The sequence below is a fragment of the Haliotis rubra genome, unplaced genomic scaffold (assembly GCF_003918875.1).
Source record: "Haliotis rubra isolate DU_JTF1 unplaced genomic scaffold, ASM391887v1 Scf187, whole genome shotgun sequence".
NCBI classification, from domain to species: Eukaryota; Metazoa; Mollusca; class Gastropoda; order Lepetellida; family Haliotidae; genus Haliotis; species Haliotis rubra.
Window position 1 is genome coordinate 1,459,949 of NW_025765858.1, and position 22,063 is coordinate 1,482,011.

General features: G+C 39.1%; 2 protein-coding genes across 5 annotated transcripts in view; both read right to left on the reverse strand.

The window, feature by feature from the left end:
- The window catches only part of LOC124274054, a 193,048-nt gene that overhangs the window by 117,467 nt on the left and 53,518 nt on the right, over window positions 1-22,063 (reverse strand). The gene's annotated exons all lie outside the window — the stretch shown is intronic.
- LOC124274059 lies at window positions 2,066-15,636 on the reverse strand. 2 transcript variants are annotated; one of them, XM_046709389.1, is made up of 5 exons: window positions 15,625-15,636; window positions 15,186-15,276; window positions 14,556-14,894; window positions 2,675-2,986; window positions 2,066-2,147 (listed from the first exon to the last, which is right to left on the reverse strand). In XM_046709389.1, the coding sequence occupies exons 1-4, from the start codon at window positions 15,631-15,633 to the stop codon at window positions 2,841-2,843; spliced, it is 585 nt and encodes a 194-aa protein (XP_046565345.1). In that variant the 5' UTR covers window positions 15,634-15,636; the 3' UTR covers window positions 2,066-2,147; window positions 2,675-2,840. The 2 variants fall into 2 exon arrangements, with proteins under 2 accessions (XP_046565345.1, XP_046565346.1); XM_046709390.1 differs by lacking the exons at window positions 14,556-14,894; window positions 15,186-15,276; window positions 15,625-15,636 and adding exons at window positions 3,233-3,565; window positions 3,885-3,975; window positions 4,185-4,259.

Genomic DNA, 22,063 nt, shown 5'->3' on the forward strand with positions numbered 1-22,063 from the left:
TCACTCACTCCACTCACTCACTCACTCACTCACTCACTCACTCTCTCACTCACCACTCACTCACTCACTCACTCACTCGCTCACTCACTCGCTCACTCACTCACTCACTCACTCCCTCGCTCGCTCACTTGAATAGTAATCAGGTTTTATGAACGCAATACATAAGGTTACCTTGTTGTTTGATCCTTATCAAGACAATAGCAGCAACGATGAATACAGCCAGCACTATAAGCAGGACACAGCACCCGACCATGATGTAAAGGACAACTGTAGTAACATCTGAAATATCAATTTATATTATCGAATCTTATGCATTTCCTGGCAGTCGGTAAGAAATTGAAACCATGTTTCCCATGTGTGTTGTGAATCCTTTGGTCCAATAGAGTTTAATGTCGCAGGAGATACTGGTTTAAGAAAAATCATGTTTGTCCTTCGACCTTGAACTGTTACAAATGGTTTATGGAAAAAAACCACATGAAATATTAAAGAGGACACACACATTTATTTAAAGAAAATAAAATGGATCGAGATTTTTTCTCAAAATATTTTAATACTTTGTAATAATGAATGACATTACTTTGGTCAGTTTTGGCGGTTGTAGCTGTAGAAAGAGGTACCCCGGTAGTTGTCGCAGCTGAGGTTTGTGTGCTGGAGACAGTCACTGTGTTAGGTGTGGCATCTACTACAACAGGAAGCAGATAGTAATACCATCCACCATCTGTATCATAAACAAAGTGAGTGAGTTTAGTTTTACGCCGCACTCATCTATATGGCGGCGGTCTGTAAATAATCAAGACTGGACCAGACAATCCAGTGATCAATAACATTAGCATCGATCTGCGCAATTGGGAATCGATGACATGTGTCAACCAATCCCGTTAGTCGCCTCTTACGACAAGCATGCGTTACTGAAGGTTCATTCTAACCTGGACCTTCACGGGTGTATCATAAGCACAGGTACATGCACAATCTGAAGGGATTGTTATATTAGGAATTATGAAGTGTTTGCTCCACACATTTAGTTTAAATATTTGCTCTAAAATTGACAGCATTCGAACCTCCAAACTCTACATATTTTATTTTCAAATACCAGGGATTTTCATGCTGGGAAATAATATCAATTTAACCGTTTGAGATCTCGTCGAGATGTATCATGTTAAATTATGAAACTTGTGAAACTTTGGACAGTGGGGTATGAAGGTACCCCGTAGCAATATCTCGCAGGAGATACTGGTTTAAGAAAAATCATGTTTGTCCTTCGACCTTGAACTGTTACAAATGGTTTATGAAAAAAGCCACACGAAATATTAAAGATGACACACACATTTATTTAAAGAAAATAAAATGGATCGAGATGTTTTCCCAAAATATTTTAATACTTTGTAATAATGAATGGCATTACTTTGGTCAGTGTTGGCGGTTGTAGCTGTAGAAAGTGGTACCCCGGTAGTTGTCGCAGCTGAGGTTTGTGTGCCATCTACAACAGGAAGCAAATAGCAATACCATCCACCATCTGGATCATAAACAAAGTGAGTGAGTGAGTTTAGTTTTACGCCGCACTCATCTATATGTCGGCGGTCTGTAAATAATCAAGACTGGACCAGACAATCCAGTGATCAATAACATTAGCATCGATCTGCGCAATTGGGAATCGATGACATGTGTCAACCAATCCCGTTAGTCGCCTCTTACGACAAGCATGCGTTACTGAAGGTTCATTCTAACCTGGACCTTCACGGGTGTAACATAAGCACAGGTACATTCACAATCGGAAAGGATTGTTATATTAGGAATTATGAAGTGTTTGCTCCACACATTTAGTTTAAATATTTGCTCTAAAATTGACAGCATTCGAACCTCCAAACTCTACATATTTTATTTTCAAATACCGGGAAATTTCATGCAGGGAAATAATATCAATTTAACCGTTTGAGATCTCGTCGAGATGTATCGTGTTTAATTTGTGAAACTTTGGACAGTGGGGAATGAAGGTGCCCCGCAGCAATATCTTGTTAAGAGAGAGCGTTTTGTTCGTAACGTACCCTGAGTACTTGCTGACGTTATGGAGGCTAGAGCCGCCGTTTGAGGTTTTGTTTGACCAATAGTGGAAGGTACAATACTAGTTGAGACCTGTGTACTCTTACGATCTGAAAAAAGATACATTCTAAACAATTCAAGTCTGTCAAGTTTTTATTCCTCCTTATAAACTAAGGATTGTTATTAGAATACTGACAACTTTAGTGATGTGATCTCCCATTCTGAATCTGAATCTAAAACATGGTAGTTTAGGTTTATAATTTGTTTGACAAATGAAAAAGATGAAGGTTCTTTAGCAGTGGCCATATACCTTTTTCCACGTATACACATATGACGATATTTTTACTTTCAACTTGTGTTGAAGGATGCAAGCCAATATTTATTAACCCTAATGATCCCTTAGTTACCCTGCCAAGGAGATAAAACTGATCAACTGCATCCAATACAATTTTTCCTGTAGTACCGTTGAACATATTTTGAGCCCAAACTGGTTTCATTCACAGCGATTTTCTATTGCACATGTGTAACATTAACCAGAATTTGTTATCGTAGGACGTCAAGTGTAGATGTCGTAGGACAAAGAACGGCACTCTTGTTAAAAATGTTTTACATATTCAAACAATTACTCGAGACTTACCAGCAATAACAAGGTTGTGGCCACCATGAAATGATCTTCGCTTGTAATCACTGAAGTAATAACGGCCACCGTCATCCTTCGTAACATTACAGATCAGCAACTCAACTGTTTTCCGGTATGGTGAAGTGAACAGTCTGATGACCTTCACTTTCGATCGACTGTTTGGTCAGATATAGACAGATATAGATTGTATGGTGGCAATGAGTTCACCACTAGGAGACCAAAATCCCATCACACCAACCGTCACCCTCCCTGTCAGGGATATGGTGACATCCTCGCCTTCACTTGCAGTTGTGGTGGTAGTAGATGAGACTGAAACATTGAGAAAGTGTCCTTTTTAGCAATTGACAACAAAATATGCCATGGTGTGCATAAATGTATGTCAGGGTATGTATGTTTTAATGTCGTTATTTATTATGAATTAAGCTGAATATGCTTCCATTATGATGTCATCGCATGTAATGTTTTTTATGGCACATTTTCACATAAATTGTCCTTCTTATGGTAATTGTATTTTTATTCAATTGAAATAATGATGATACCTTATATCGGACTCACCTTCTTGTCCAAATATGTACTCGTCAGTGCTTAAGGACGATGACCATGCTCCAACTTCCACTTGAACCTGACACGTGTATCTCTTTCCTTCATCTGTCATCCTCGTGGTTTTAACTGTCAGAGTATTGGTGTAGTATCGTCTATTAGCAAGCATTCCAGACCCTCGGTTCATGTCATAGTTTCCTCCATGGGTTAGTCGTTCACCATTTTCACTCCAAATGAAATAGATTTGCGAAACGAACTTGCCCATAGACAGAATATAGCAAGTTATGTTGACATCACTGCCGTACTGGACTCTCTCTGGAGACACGATGTAAGGATCATGCAAGTAATCTGTAAACACAGACATCACCCAACTTGGTTAATACTGATCGTGGCAGGTTCAAAGGGTAAATGTAGCATATGGCATTTAATACAACTGTTTACTCGTTACATGTGTGCTTAATGTAGTCATATTGAAATTATACCTTAGAATAAAAATTATTGGATTTGTTATATTTGTAAGTAGGCTGTTTTAAAATGATATCACACAGCGATACCAATATAACATAATAGGTGTGGAACTGTTTCCCGATGAAGTTACAGATTGCTTGCAAGTATAACAGCAACGCACTTATGTGCAAGTTAATCTATAACAATCAACTCGACTTACTCTGAGCATCGGATCCACGTCCAGTTACAATTACAGAAACACAAATTCCAGCAAGTATCCATGTCCAGATGAATTTGTCCCTCAATTTCACCTAAAGAAATATTTTGTATCTCAACTTCACATTGGACCTCATCATTGCCGTCATATAATGTATTAATAGACAGGAGCACCTTATTATTGTGATTAAGCAGTAGTAATTCATGTATTGATCTGTACAGCCATTTCAGTGGAACTATACTATTAGGCTACCCCACCACCCAACTATACTATGATGATCACCGAAGGAATGAGTGGACTTACCAGGTCCATGGCGGCTACATTTATTCTGCTAAATTAGGACAGCTTTCCTTATCAGAACACAGTCATCAGCAAGTTTACCGACGAAACAGGAAATATTTATAAAGCGTTCTGACACTATGGGCTCTGTGTAATGGTTTCAGTTTCAGTGCTTAATGAAATACTTTATGAAGTATTCTTTTCAACACTTTGCAAACTGAGGAAAATTTTACAATAATAAATTATAAAGGTTATATAAAAAACATCAGTTTGATTATAATCAATAAGTATTTTAGTCTTTGACTTAGTCGTTCTAAGTGTGATCTGACATTTCCATATCTAATTACACGTTTAGACGGCATTTCGCCCAAATTATCACTGGTGAGTTTGAAATGAAGATTATTTGTATGTGCTGTGGAAATATTAACAGCAGCCACATGCACGAAATAATGATACATTAAGCTCAGTACAGGAGGTTCTGACATGCATAAGGTGAGCAATCCTTTTCAGTTATCTGAAGTGGTTCACTCATTGTTTAAAACACATTGAGTAGCAAACTTGCGACAACACGTTTTTGGTCTTCTATAAATAACAGTGATTTTGAATTTGTGATACTGACAAAAGTGAGAGCGTGAGTTTAACGGCGCTTTTAGCAATACTAATATTTAAGCAATATCACAGCGGGGTCACAAGCAATGGGCTTCACACATTGTACCCATGTGTGGAATCGAACTCGGATCTTCAGCGTGTCGAGCGAACGCTTAATCCACCAGGCTACCCCACTGATCCTTCTGACAATACAGGTCCGGCGAGCTGTGTATATGGTAATACATAGTCTAATGATAACGGTAGCAGTGCTCGCCCATATTAAGACAATTAAGGTTGTTCTCGATGGTCGCCAGTGTCTCGCATTTTTACATAAAAGGCAAGGCCGTTATATCTGGGTAAATCTCAAGACATGGACAAATCGGCGTTTGGAGATGGCATCATGTCCTCATTGCATCTTGTATCGAGGTCTACGAAGAAAGTTTTAAAGTTTGTTCATTGTTAAGGTTAATTACGCTGTCACCATTTTAACATATTGAGGAAACATGATCATTATTATTCATCATACTAGGATAATGTTTATACTTGGTGTATTTGTTGAAAGTACATTTTACCCAAGATTGTATTACATATAAATACCTATTCTTCAGGTTTAATACATCTACACGCACGTATAGACAGACAGACATACACACACACAGACACACACACGCACGCACGCACGCACACACACACGCACACACACACACACGTCCGGAATAACAAATCGCGTCCGTCATACCATGCATTAGTTTGACGTGTTCACTTTTACACTCTTGTTTACTGCATTTGTTTTATTTAAACAACCCAACGATGAGTGCGTTTTGGTCATTTTTAGCTTTCACGTACTAATAGGCCTATGATACATTTGAACGGTTCTAACGAATGCGTAGCGGTCTTTAAGATTAAACCACAAACACCCAAATGATTTTTGTAAGAAGCGGCACGATTGGTGATCCTGGTGAAGCTCACTGGCCCAGTTGATTGTGTTCCAAGCCAAACGTCTTGGGAGTGGACTGAAGACACAATTTGATGCTCATGTTTGAAAACATGATCATAAACCCGACGCATGTGTACATATACAGAAGAGATAGGTCCATTTGTAATTATGTATGTCATATTACACGTGTGTCTACAGTAATCTGTGTTCTGGAAAGGACATATTTGTACACAATTTTGACAGAATGAATCGTAGCTTATACATAGTGCCTAGAAATGTTGAGTAGGCTCTCCTGTATCCACTTGTGAGTGAGTGAGTGAGTGAGTAAGTGAGGTTTATGCCTCCTTTAGCAATATTCCAACAATATCATGGCGGGGGACACCAGAAATGGGCTTCATACATTATACCCATGTGGGGAATGGAACCCGGGTCATCGGCGTGACGAGCGAGCGCTTTACCCACTAGGCTACCCCACCGCCCCGGATCCACTAGGATATCATACATATACAGCAGAGATGGGTCCATTTGTGGCCAGACAGCATGAAGTTCACAGCTGTTTTAAGTCATAACCACTTAATGGTAAAATGTGCCAAAATCTGTTTTAATATATACTAGCGGAATAAAGTAACTGTGCATTATTTGGTGTTATACCATATTTTAAGCAAAAAGATAATAACATGATTTGTGGTGTTTTCCTTAATCAATGTTTAACTGTTAACAGGATGAGATCTAAATCTGTATGATTTGACACTAGGCATCATGACAAGCCCTTGAAGAGATGTGGTGTCAAAAGTCAGTTCACAAATTCAGCATCGTGTGTGTCCACCATTGGTGTTGATGCAGGTTTGACAGCGACGACGCATAGTCGACACTAAGCAATTGAAGAAAGCTTGGGGAATGATGTTGCATGTCTGAACCAAAGCTTGTTCCAATTCAGCTAAGTCAATGGCTAATTCTTGGTTTGACGTAAACGTCTCTCCATCTCACCCCTAACGTGCTTAGGGAACGGGTCCAGAGAAACAGCTGGCAAGTGGAGTACAGGAGTGTTTCGCTGTCTCAGGAAATCTGTCAGAAAACAAACGACATTACGGGCATTATCTTGCTGAAGCGTGAAGTTACGTCTCTGTCCATGAATGAACGGCTGCACATCAGGCCCAATAATCTCATCTCTGTATCGCACTCATATTGCCACTGACAATGACAAGTTGTGTCGGACCATGAGATGTGATATCACCCCATACCATAACGCTTTCGATACCAAACTGTCAACGTTGCACAACAGACACGAAGCATACCGTTCAGCATACGCCGTCTGTACACCTTTGCCCTGCCATCTGAGCTATCCAAAAGAAATCTCGACTTGCCAGAGCACAAAACACCATAACAATCGTGTTTCATATGCCGTAGATGCTGTTTGCATCAGGCAAGACGTGCCTGTCGGTGGCGTTGAAACAAAATTGGACGTATTGCAGGCCATCAGGGCTGGATATTGTGCGCACTCAATCGCTTCCGTACAGTCCTGGAACAGATTGGACGTAAGCCAGGATTGTTCCTGAGTAGTCAAACTGGCAGTCTTGAATCGATTTCTTAGATGGGTCAGACGCATGTGGTTTTCTTGCTGACGTGACGTCACGCGTGGACGGCGGGTCCGACGCAAATCTCTCGTGTTGCCATAATGTTGAAAACGTCTCCATAGAGATGAAATCGTGTTTCGATGGACTCCAAAATCTCTGGCCACTTCATTTTGGCCATTCCAGTCTCCAGTATACCCACTGCGCAGAGACGCTGATTTTCTGTAAGCCGTGGCATGACGTACACGCAGTTTAGGTTAAAATTTACGTGTTTTCCAGAACATTCAAAGTTTAGAGAATAGTCAATCGTTCTTCAATTTTCAATATCAGGTGTGTGAACTTCAGGTGTCACAAAGTATGCAAAAAGTGAGTAAGTTCATTGTGCACAAACTGCACGTGCCACGTGCGATACGTGACATCAAATTCCATGCAAAGTGCTTTGGTACATGTTTATTTACTTATATTTTTATAACTTTTCAAATAATTTTTATGTTATGCAAATTTATGTTATGCACAGTTACTTTTTTTCCGTTAGTATGCTTTAGCGTCGTCGTAATCTCCTATATTCTTAAAACTCCTTTCAGAGTGTATACTTTTTATCGTATAAATTCATTATGTTTTAATTTTGTATGCCTATGCCCTACCTTTCAAGTATTCTGTACGTATTTATTTTCATATGATATGTTTATGAATTTTTATGGTGTATGCAAACATACATACATACATATACACACACATACACATACACACACATACACACACACATACACATACATACATACATACATACATACATACATACATACAGACATACAGACATATATACATACATACATACATACATATGTCCTTATATTGTTATATTTTATCTATTCTACGTGTACTTTTAATGTATATATGAGGTGACACTCAAATAAACTATCTCTGTGTGTCTGTCTAAACCCTACGCATGTGTACATATACAGCAAATATAGGTCCATTTGTAATTATATAAGTTATATACACTTGTAGCTACTGCAATCTGTGTCCTGGCAAAGACATATTTGCAAAAAAATTGACAGAATGAATCGTAGCTTATACTTAGTGCCTAGAAATGTTCAGTAGGCTCTCCTGGTACAACAGGATACCGTTTATGTAGTAGGTGTTGAACAAAGCTACAGTCAGTGGCAAAAAGTCTGTTTGCACCGGTGACGTCACGGCTATTTCTAGCGGAGTCGTGTCCCCTTTTAAAATTCGCGTATCTATGTAAATAATAAAGGTACTCACCTCAAATGTTCAGAATTTAGAGACATGACCCTGTGCTCTTAGGACATCTCGCAGTCGTCTTGGTAAACTGTCATATAGACGACGAATGTAAACGGGACAAAGCCCAGTCCAAATGTCATTCACCACACGGATGAGATCTTGTCTGGAGTTAATGTCACCTAATCTGGCTTTGAGTTGATATTTAACAGTTTTCCATACATTTTCAATGATATTGAGATCTGGACTTTGTGGGGGCCACGGCAAAGTCGGAATATGATTTTCCTGTTTCCAAAGGTTAGCCTGACTGGACACATGACAAGGGGCATTGTCTTCTTGGAAAATCCAATTGCGGTTGACAAAATGCCTGGCAACTACAGGCCACAAGTGGTTATCAAGAATGGCAATGTACCTATCAGTGTTCATGTTGCCATCAACGACAGTTAAAGTTCCCACTCCATACGCAGACACCCAAAACATCACTGAAAACTTCGAATTTCGTTCATGATCGGTACGAACCCCCAAACAATCGGGTCGTAACCGCTCATGCGACTTTCTCCACACATAAACTTTTCTGTCTATCCCGATCTGGACTTGTGTCTCATCACTGATAATGACATTATCCCACTCATTTCTTCCCCAATGCAATTTTATCCGACAAAATCGGCGAGAAATGGTGATTTTTCTTGCTTGCCACATGTCTACGGTACCCCTCAGCGAACAATCGTCTTCTGACAGTGCGTGAAGACAGAGTAGTCTGTCCCGGATTGTTATATTTTGCTGTCAAATCCCCAAGTGTTTGCCGGCGATTTCTTTTCACAAGACGAAAAAGCCGTCGTTCGCTTCTTGGTGGCGATTTTCGGGGCCGCCCACTTCTCGACAACGATTTAACTGAACCTCGTTCACGAAAACGTTTTAAAATTTTCTGAATTATTCTTGAGTTTATACCTGTCAAATCAGCAATTGTATAGCTTGATTGGCCTTGCTGTTTCAAGACAACAATTAAATTTCTTTGGTCAGGTGTCAATTTTCGGTTGACAGGCGGCATGATAGCAGACGACAAATATATAAACATAGCAAGGGAGATAATCGCATATTATCGGTGCTAAACATATTTTGTGACCTGTGAAATTTGTATCCAAAATGAAATTACGATTGGTGGCTTATCAGCACGGCGAAACGCTCTCAAAGTCAACCTACCCCTCAAAACATGGGCAACGTAACATGTTTTGCGAACAGACTTTTGGCCACTGACTGTATATACTATGGCATTTATGTTGAACTTGATGCAAAACTATAGCTTTCTCTGTGGACATGCATTGTTTCAGATTCCACACGAACTGGTGTAATTATGCAAAATACCAAAACAGACAAGACGGAGATAGATTAACTAAATACATATTCCTCATCTTCGTGTTCTCTCAGAAGGCCGCCATATCACTACACCAATTACAACAACAAAAACCAATATGGCGTACAGTTTTTATTGAAGTGAATTATGTACAATAAAATGCAAATAGCATTAAATACCTTCTCACGTTTTCTTCATGTTAATGTGTTATAAGTACGCCACGTGTTTAGCTCTCAGAACGGAACTAATATATACGTCAAGTGCTGACGACTCAACATGTCAGTACCGAAGGCCTAAACTAGCTGTGCCTTATCTCAAGACCCATGAGTGAGTGAGCAAGTTTAGTTTTATGCCGCACTCAGCAATACTCCAGCTATAAGACCCGTGAAGATCCTGGTGAGAATTGACGACTAAAGGGATCGAATTGCAAGATTCGCTCACTTGTTCACACAAGTCATCGTATCCCAAAAGCGTAGATCGATGCTCATGCTGTTGATCACTGGATTGTCTGGTCCAGGCTCGTTTATTTACAGATCGCCGTCATTTAGTTGGAATATTGCTGAGTGCGGCCTTAGACAACAAACAAACAACACACTATGTAACACAAGTGTAAAGTAAGCGTTTCGATGTATGGCACAATTTATTCACTAATACTAACAATGTTTGCTGCCTAAACTGCAGAAATATGTACCCAAAAAATAAATATATCTACATGCTCATGGTTCCTTCAAGTTAAAAGAAAAGTATCGTACAAGTGAACAAAATAAATTTGTATTTGAATATTTCAGAACAAGCGTCATTTGATTCTCCACAAGATAGAGTGGTACAAGAAAACATAATTTTCTTTTCTATGCAGCACATGAAACAGATGCTGGAGAACTATTTATCCATTGTATGACCCAGCGCTGTGTACGTGTCACAAGATCGGTGCGGCATCAGACTGTCATAATTATCTGTTGTTATATTCGTGACACCACGTGCTTCACTTTCAGCATTACCCCCTCTTCCTTCCAACGAGAGCTGATGTGCTCCTGCATTGGTTGCAGTCATCCTTCCGGCTTCGAGAAATATTTCTATAGTCGCTGATAACTCCTCAGTATCAACAGTACCGAGGAGTGCATTCCATGTTTCATCAGTGTCTTGAGTCATGAAGCTTGTTTCTGCAAGCACATCGATACGCCCTGCTGTCATACTTCCTGAGTCTCTTCCATGAACCGACCAATCAGCAACAGCAAGCAGGGGATCTGAATGAGAGGAGGCTTCAGGTAATGTTATGTTCATTTCACCCGTAATGTCTTCCACACTGTCCTGGCCAGGTTGCTGCATTGGAGCTCTCTTTTCTTGCTCTTCTGCAAGTTCTTCACTGTTGATAGCGTCCAGTGGTTTCATCTCTTCATATTCGTCATCCTCATCTATCTTCCTGCAGTTATGTTCTAACTGTTGCCTTTCTCGCCCGATTCTTGCACCTGGTGGAATATTGTCATCAGACTGGATATTACTGACAGGTTGTACAAGGTTGCCTGCGCCACGTTCAGGAATATCAGCATCGTCGATTTCAGCATAGCCTCGACTATCGATATTTTCTGGCATGTTCTGCATTGGTGTGATGTACGATCGTCGTGACCTGTGAAATATACTAAGCCTTAGAGAAGGCAACGTGTATACCATTTACATATATGACTGTATTATAATCTAATCGTTAAGTGCCGAGTTCCGTCTAGCTTGCTCAGGGGCGTTTACAGAGGCCTGTCAGATCACAGACAAAAAGATAGGTCTTAAGTTCTCAGTGGAATGTTTCCTTGTTACGTGTGAAAATGACCACAAGTAAGATTATATGACTGACTGGAACAATTGGTGAATACACAGCATACCCTTACCTTAAGTCCCAGTAATCTGAAAAATAGGAATGATGACCTTAATGTTTCATGTTTGACATTATTTTGAAAACGAAACAAGGTCAGGGGGATGAAAGTGATTATAAGCTGATATTAAAGGGTCTCTGAATGACAATTAGGAGTGATACATGGAAAGGATGAACATTTATTGAAGTCAACATCTGTCATATGAGGGCCACGACATTCAGAGTATATTTTTACTCCTTCACCACATGAAGAAAACTACGAAGCAGATGGCTGTATAAGTACATGTGTGACAAGACTAGTATTCAGATGACAATGGTGGACGCTTAACAAGGAAAGCTAACAGTTAATGGTCCTAGCAAATAATCATGCCCTGGACAAAGGGAGATTACCACCCTGATAGATGATAGTGAAGGCATGAGTGTTCTGATTGCTTCTGGGTATAGAGGACTGCACACATGCCCGTTGGATTGACAGTGGCGTAAAGCACAACTCACTCACTCACCTAAACAGTAATCTGGATTTATGAACAGATCAAATTAGGTTACCTTGTCGTTTGATCCTTATCAACACAATAGCTCCAACGATGAACACAGTTAGCACAATAAACAAGACACAACACCCGACGATGATGTAAAGGATGACCGTAGTAACGCCTGAAATATAAAATTCCATTTCAGTTTCCAAACGGATGTATTTCCTGGCAGTCAGGAACTAACTGAAACCATGTTTCCCATGTGTGTTGTGAATCCTTTTGTCCAAAAGAGTTTAATGTCGCAGAAGATTCTGGGCTTAAGAAAAATCATGTTAGTCTTTCGACTTTGAACTGCTACAAAAGGTTTATGAAAATAAAACCGCAAACTTAAAGAGGACACACACATTTATTTAACTGAAATGAAATCGATCAAGATTTTTTCTCAAAATATTTTAATACTTTGTAATAATGAATGACATTACTTTGGTCAGTGTTGGCGGTTGTAGCTGTAGAAAGAGGTCCCCCGGAAGTTGTCGCAGCTGAGGTTTGTGTGCTGGTGACTGTCACTGTGTTAGATGTGACATCTACTACAACAGGAAGCAAATAGCAATACCATCCACCATCTGGATCATAAATAAAGTGAGTGAGTGTGTGAGTTTAGTTTTATGTCGCACTCAGCAATATGTCGGCAATCTGTAAATAAACGAGTCTGGACCAGACAATCCAGTGATCTACAACATTAGCATCGATCTGCGCAATTGGGAACCGATGACATGTGTAAAGCAAACCAGCGAGCCTGACCACCCGATCCCATTAGTCGCCTCTTACTACAAGCATGGGTTACTGAAGGTGCCTTCTAACCCGGACCTTCACGGGTGGATCATAAGCACAGGTAAAATGCAAAATCTGAAAGCATTGTTATATTAGGAATTATAAAGTGTTTGCTCTAGACATATAGTTTAAATATTTGCTCTAAAATTGACAGCATTCGAACCTCCAAACTTTAAATATTCTATTTTCAAATACCGGGCAATTTCATGCAGGGAAATAATATCAATTTAACCATTTAAGATCTCGTCGAGATGTATCCTGTTAAATTGTGAAACTTGGGACAGTGGGGTATGAAGGTGCCCCGCAACAATATCTTGTTAAGAGAGAGCGTTTTGATCGTAACGTACCCTGACTACTTGCTGACGTCATGGAGGCTGGAGTCGCCGTTTGAGGTTTTGTTTGACCAATGGTGGAAGGTACAATACTAGTTGAGACCTGTGTACTCTTACGATCTGAAAAAAGGACACATTCTAAACAATTCAAGTCTATCAAGTTTTTATTCCTCCTTATAAACTAAGGATTTTTATTAGAATACTGACAACTTCAGTGATGTGATCTCCCATTCTGAATCTGCATCTAAAACATGGTAGTTTAGCTTGATAATTCGTTTGACAAATGAAAAACATGGAGGTCCTTTAACAGTGGCCACATACCTTTTCCACGTATATACATATGACGATATTTTAACTTGTTTTGAAGGATGCAAGCCACTATTTATTAACCCTAATAACCTCTTAATTACCCTGCCAAGGAGAGTGTTATGTTGTTTATATTTCAAAACAACTTCCTGGTAAAACTGATCAACTGCATCCAATACAATTTTCCTGTAGTGCCGTCGAACATATCTTGAGCCCGAACTGGTTTGCTTTACAGCGATTTTCTATTGCACATGCGTAACATTACCCAGAGTTAGCTATCGTAGGACGTCAAGTGTAGATGCCGGCACTCTTGATGATAATGTTTTACATATTCAAACATATACTCGAGACTTACCAGCAATAACAAGGTTGTAGCCACCATGAAATGATCTTCGATTGAAATCACTCAAGTAATATCGTCCAGCATCCTCCTTCGTAGCATTGAAGATCATCAACTCAACTGTTTTCCGGTAGGGTGAAGTGATCAGTCTGATGACCTTCACTTTCGATCGACTGTTTGGCCAGATATAGACTGAGATGGATTGTATTGTAGCAATGAGTCGACCACTAGGAGACCAAAAAGCAGTGATAACATCCGTCACCCTCCATGTCGGAAAAATGGTGACATTCTCGCCTTCAGTTGCAGTTGTGGTGGTATTAGGTGAGACTGAAACATTGAGAAAGTGTCCGTTTAGCAATTGACAGACAACAAAACATGGCCATGGGTTGCATAAATGTATGTCAGGGGATGTATGTTTTAATGAAATTATATATTGTGAATTAAGATTACCAATGATGATTTCATCGCATGTAATGTTTATATGGGACGTTTTCACAGGAATTGTCCGTGGTATGGTTCTTGATTTTTTGTTCAATAATGGTGATACCTTACATCGGTCTCACCTTCTTGTCCAAATATGTACTCGTCAGTGTTAAAGGACGATGACCATGTTCCAACTGCCACTTCAACCTGACACATGTATCTCTTTCCTTCATCAGTCATCCTCGTGTCTTTAACTGTGAGAGTATTGGTGTGGTATTTGTGTATGGTGTTTACAAATGTCCCTGACCCTGAGCTCATCTCAAAATTCCCTCCATGGATTAATCGTTCATCGTTTTTCTTCCACGTGAAGGAGATGAACGTGAAGAACTTTACTTCAATTAAAATATAGCATGTCAGGTTTACATCACTGCCATACTGGACTCTCTCCGGAGACACGATGTAAGGATCATGCGTGTAATCTGTAAACACAGACATCACAGACTTGGCTAATAGTGATCGTGGCAGCTTCAAAGTGTCAATGTAACATATCGCATTTAATACAACTGTTTACTAGTTACATGTGTGATACTTTATTCATATTGAAATTATGCTTACGAATAAAAACATATAGGATTTGTTATATTTGTAAGTAGGCTGTATTAAAATGATATAACACAGCAATACCAATATAACATTATAAGCTGTTACTTGTAAGTATAGCAGTAACGCACTGATGTGCAAGTTAATCTACAACAATCAAATCGACTTACTTTGAGCGTCGGGTCCACGTCCAGTTACAGTCACAGAAACACAAATACCAGCAAGTATCCACGTCCAGATGAATTTGTTCCTCACTTTGACCTAGAGAAATAGTTTGTACCTCAGCTCGACATTGGACCTCACCATTGCCGTCATATAATGTATAAATAGACAGGAGCACCTTATTATTGTGATTAAGGAATAGTAGTTCATGTATTGATCTGTATAGCGATCTCAGTGGAACTACACTATGAGTGAGTTTGGCTTTACGCCGCTTTTAGCAATATTCCAGCAATTACACGGCGGGGGACCAGTAATAGGCTTGAAACATTGTGCCCATGTGGGGAACTGAACGCGGGTTTTCGGCGTGACGAGCGAACGCTTTAACCACTAGGCTACCCCACCACCCAACTATACTATAGTGATCACTGAAGGAATGAGTGGACTTACCAGGTCCATGGCGGCTCGGGTACTACATTTATTCTGTTAAATCAAGACAAACTTCCTTATCAGAACACAGTCATCAGCAAGTTATTGTATTCATCGACGAACAGGAAATATTTATAAAACATTCTTTGATATGACGGGGGGCGATGGGGTAGCCTAATGGTTAAAGCGTTGGCTAATCACGCCGAAGACCCGGGTTCGAATCCCTACATGGACACAATGTGTGAAGCCCATTTCTGGTGTCCCCCGCCGTGATGTTGCTGAATATTGCTTAAAGCGGCGTAAAACCAAACTCAGTAAGTCAGTCTAATATGACTGGTTCTGTGTAATGGTAATCATTTCAGTGCACAATAAAATATTTCTATTATTTGCAAACCGAGTTTGCTAGCAAGCGGAAAATTGTGACATTTTAAATTAACAAGTTACGCAAGATCTATAAGGACATCAGTTAGAGTGAGGGAGTGAGTTAATATTTAATGTCACACCGGCAATATATCAGCCATATCGTGACGAAAACAATTCATACAATTAAAACTGAAAACATTTTGAAGAGTAAAACCTGTCGACAATGGACAGTAAAAACACTGGAGTATCACAGATATGAATATAAAACTAGTACGTAAAACTAAAATATTTTAACTAAATAAGACAGTACAATATAAAACACGGGCTATAGATCGCCAAAGACTGAATTCAGATCACTATACTAGGAACCATGGGGACTTACATTACTTCTGCTACCTGCATGGACCCTAGGTGGATTTACACCATCCCTTCAGCCGCTGGCAATGGTAGGAAGATTTAGTAAATAACAAAAATACAACGATTAAAAAGTATTGTTGAGCGAAATTGACTTTGAAAGTTTTGGGGACTTACGTAACCTCTCAGGAGGACAATAATTGTACGATACTTTAACCCCCTTTTGAGGATACAACCATTAAAAATCGCAGTGGCTAATTTATACTCCCATTTATCTATTTACAAAACATATTATTCAAAATTTATCTAATAATTCTATTTCCTTTAATAATTCAATACAAAATGATAATTAACATTACTAAAAAGATCCTTCAATGTTTGACTGTGATTCTTTCATCACAAGGGATACAAAACGGAGGATCTTCACCTTTGAGCATATATTCATGTGTATATCTTGTGTGGCCAATACCACATCGTTGTATGATGACCTCTTCAAATCTGGACTGACAGCCCAAGTATGTGTAACCAATATAGGGTTTTTTTCATGCAATTTATTAATACCTACTTGAGTGTCCCACTTCTTCTACCTCAGATCACGGATGTTCGAATGCTAGCTTTGTAATCAGAGTATGGAATAAGAAGTGGTGTCACAGATTTGTTGAATTCTGCCTTGGCAGCAAGATCAGCCATTGCGTTACCAGAGATTCCAACATGGCTGGGTAACCAACAGAGGACGATGTCGTACTGGCCAGTAGCAAGCTCATTATATAATTCAATAATTTCAATTAAAAGTTGATGTTTGCAAGAAATATTTTTAATAGCTTGAAGGCATGAAAGAGAGTCTGAAAAGATCATATATTGTTTATATTTAGGGTGTTTATTAATATATTTAAAGACTCTTAATATGGCGTTAGCTTCTGCTGTGAAAATAGAGCTGTTAGTTTGGTAATGGGGAAGATATTGTTCTGGATCCAATGACAGTGGCACAAGCAACTGCGCCACCATCCTTGGACCCATCTGTAAATAAGGATGTATATGTATCATATGTATTTCTCAATTAACTAAATTCTTGTTTATAATGTAATTCATTAGTTTCTGATTTTTATATGTGGTTAATGTTAGGTCGACTTGTGGCCTCACCAATTGCCAAGTAAGAGGAGTAAGAAGACGAGAAGAATATATATTCTCCAGGTCAATGCCGGCAGCAGAAATGAATGGTTTCATTCTGTGCCCAAGAGGCAGAACAAAAGAAGACTCTTTGTTATACAAATCCTCATTAAGAGGATTAAAGACACAGTTAAATGCAGGATTAGACTCGTTAGAATATAGTTTGGTAATATATTGTAAAGATAATTTTATACGGCGTTGTGTAAGAGAAGGCTCATCTGCCTCGACATAGAGACTATCAACTGGAGAAGTTCTAAAAGATCCAAGACAAAGTCTTAGACCTTGGCGGTGGACAGAATCAAGTACAGTAGAACACGGATATAACGAACTCCAAGGGACCAAGAAATTTAGTTCGCTATATCCGTTGTTCGTTATTCACATTTGACCGCCATCTTGGATTGTAGGGATGTCGACATTCACAGACATTACCTATATTATGTTGATAAATATGAAGTTTATTTTTATAATAAAATTGAAATAATACAACTACAACTTAAATAAATATATTTTTTAATGAAAATGCAAGGTTACATTTATAATGTCCGGATAAACCACGAAAGAAGCAAAAACTGTAGAGATTTCTTTTCCATTTGTGACATGTCATAACATGCCCGTGCCTTTTTCTTTTATATTTTCATTTTTATGTAATCAGGCTTTCTATTCGTTAACATGACACAACAACGGGAAATACCTCCGTTTTCGAAACTTCGTATGAATAACATGCGAGGCGAATCGTGTGGTGTCTGGTATCGTTCGACAGCTCTGGAACATCAACAATATCACTGTATTCTCGCCGAGAGTATTTTCACAGTTGTAAAAAGCGATTTTATTGGATAAAGATTGGTTTCTAATCAGACACGTGACCTAAGGCAGCCAATCATACTACGGCAATGGATACCGTCCTCGTCAACGAAAACGGTTGTTGAATGGGTTAAACACGATATGTTTGTTTTGTTAATTAATTAATGACCATCAAACAATGTTGATTCACCGCCAACAAGATTGATATGTACTGTACCACTAAGTGGCTGAGCTGACACTGAGTGAGTTTGCTAATCACGTCGTTAATTGGGTATTGGGGGTAGTAAATCAGTTCGCTATAGCCGTTAATTCGCTACTCACGAGTTCGTTTTTCACGTATAATTTTAAAGATATTATAAAGGACTGTTGACGGGACCTTAAAATGTGTTCGATATATCCGTTTGTACGCTATATCTGTGTTCGCTATAACCATGTTCTACTGTAGTTCTAGGCTGCTTTTGATGGCTCCACCATATACGATGTCAAGTTAGGATCGGACCAGTGATCGATATGTGGTAGAAATGTCAAATGGGAATAAAAAATAAGACCCAAGAATTTGACCTTTGAACATTGATGGGGGTGCCATTAAAAGATAGTTCAGGATCCTTATGCGGTTTGTACTTACGGCAGAAATGTTTACAGTTAGTTTTGGATTTAGAAAATTTGAAGTCATTTCCAAGACACCATTTATTTATTATGCTTAAACATAACTGCAGTTGCCGTTCAATAGTATGCACATTTTTACCACGACAAGAAATTTTAATATCATCCACAAATTATTGATCCATCAATTGAATCATTTAAAACCTTTGATAAACTATTGATCTTGATGCTAAACAGTGTAACAGACAAAATACCCTGATCCTGATTGTAATGATCAGACAGGGTTGAACCCAATCGGACTTGAAATTGCCTGTCTTTTAAAAACTGTGATATAAAAAGAGGCAAACATCCTCTCAAACCCAAATCATGTATATCCTTCAAAATGCCATGCTTCTAGGTCGTATCATTAGCTTTCTCAAGATCAAAGAAAATTGATACAGCATGTTGTTTATTTAGTATAGCATTTTCAACAAAGGATTCTAAGCGTATCAAGTGATCAATGGTACTACGATTTTTCCTGAAACCACATTGAATATTGGTTATAAGATTGTTGGTTTCAAGATACCAAGTTAATCTATTATTTACCATGGTTTAACAGACACAGCTAGTTAGAGATACCGGTCTGTAATTCAATGGTCTGTATGATCCTTGCCAGGTTTCAGGTTTTTGTATTAGGACGACAATGGCATTACGCCACGAGGGAGAAAAATTTCCGGACGTCCATGTTTTGTCAAATATTTCTAAAAGTATGGCCAGACATGGTTCAGACAAGTGTTTCAGTAGCTAATAAGGAATATTGTCATCACGCGCTGCAGTGTCATGAGCTTGCCCAAGAGCTGTATATAGCTCATGTAATGAAAACAGTTCATTATAGTCTTATAATAAATGTTTCTGATATCTCTGAAACTCTGGGACATAATTTGCCGATGAAGAATTTTTGGCAAGAGTTTCGCCAATTGTATCTGCAATTTGAGATTTGTCAGTAATTAAATTATCTCCATCTTTAAGATGGTGAACAGCAGATTTTGAACCTTTGCCTTTAATTCATGTTCCATACTTTGGACATTTGCGTACGTGAGGTAATTTTGGAGACATAAGATTGCCGTTTGTTTTGTTTGAAGGTACGACGTGCCTTCGCATTGAGTATTTTAAATTTATTTAAGTTGTGGACAGTTGGATGGTGGCGGAAATATTTCTCTTCCTTTTCCCTCGCTTTTCTGGCATTTTTACAGTTTGCATTAAACCATGGCTTTCGTACATGTAGAGTTGTAGAGGACTTAGGTATACACTCATCTGCCATTACATTTAAAACACCAGAAAATACCTGAATAGGACCGGCAATATCACTGAAACATTCGGGTCTTAGTTTAGATGTGCATAAAATTTGAAATAACGACCAGTCTGCCTTGGAAAAATTACATCTTGTATAGGATGGAGAATCAGTTGGATAAGTTTCTGATAGTATAGTTGGAAAGTGATCACTTCCACAGAGGTAGTTGTGGACTGACCAATCAAATTCATTAAGTAGATTAGAGTCTGCAAGAGACAAATCCCGAGAAGAGTAGGTGCCGTTTGCAGGATGCAGATAAGTGTGTCAATCATCATTGAATATGCACGCGATTATCTGAGATAAAATCTTCCAGTATTTTACCTTAAGTGTTAGTATTTGTACCACCCCATAGTGGATTATGGCCATTAAGATCACCCACTATAATGCAGGGTTTCGGAAGTTGATCCTAGAGAGCTTGAAGATCAGTCAGGTGAAGTGTTGAAGAAGGCTGAATATACAGTGAGCATAATGTAAAGACAACATGAAGTGACGGCTTGAAGATTAGTTGTAAGTGGGACAGGGTTGTGAATAATATCCTGCTTAACAAGGATTGAAGATCCACCAGTGGCCCTATCACCCGGAGGTGAGAAGTAATTATATGCATCGTACTGACGTAGATTAAAAGTATCTGTCTGTTTCAGATGGGATTCCTGCAGACAGAATGATGATGGTGCGAGATCTTGGACTCAAATTAGTTCTTAATCCTCTACAATTCCACTGTACTATAGTTCTGGAAGACATTGTCTTGTTGATGGGTTGATTTGGGATCTACCCCGCACTTCTTGGAGAGCGACAAGCCATGTGCCCGAGGATGGATGTTATCAGTCACATCCATATCTTCCAATGACCCAAACTTATTAGATAGTTTGATCTTGTCTGACCCTTTAGGGGCTCAATTTGTTCCTGAAGTTTCTGATCTTTGTTTGATTTTTGTTTTTCCTGTTTGTTTTCCATTTTTCTCAGTTTGAGATCGAGTGAGTGGAATAGGAGATTGAGGTTCTGCTGATCAGGAAGTGATTCTGCTGTCTTTGTTGATTGTTCAGGACAAAAGAGTTCAGCAGTGTCCGTGTTTAACCATGTAAAGTCTGTTTGACAGGCATGTGACAAAGTATTTACTGGTGAAGTATTTTCTTTTGGGGTTGTTTCTGATTGTTTCCTGGCGATGGCTCCATAAGTTTCAGTTGTATCAGTTGAGTGTGTAAACTTTTTGAATTCAGCAAAACTGATATTATTGGTGAATTTAATCCCGTTGATCTCCACCTCTTTTTTCCAAATGGGACAATCCTTAGAAAAGGCTGAATGATTACCGTGGCAGTTTGCACATTTGTTTGGGACTACTGTCACAATCTTCTGTTATATGTGTATTCTCAGCACAGTGAGCACATGTAACAGACACTGTCCAAGAGTTCACACCATATCCATACTTTTGGCATTTAGAACACCGTAGGGGGTTAGGGGATTACAAATCGACGTTAACATTGCAGTAACCTGCCCTGATTGATTTTGGCGGATTCGGTGCAGAAAACGAAAAAACATATGTGTTAGTTGGAAGAGCGCTTAGCGTTACCCAGCACCCACCAGGAGGAGGTGGCTCTTCACGGGTGCCGACATCAGTTTGAATATAAACAATAATTATATTAGTTTTTGACAAGTCAGTCGTTCTAAGTGTTGTAATTACAAGTTTAGACGGCATTTCTCTAAATTTATCACTGACGATTTGCAATGAAGATGATTTCTATGTGCTGCAGAAATATTAACAGTAACACACACACACACACACACACACACACACACACACACACACACACACACACACACACACACACACACACACACACACGG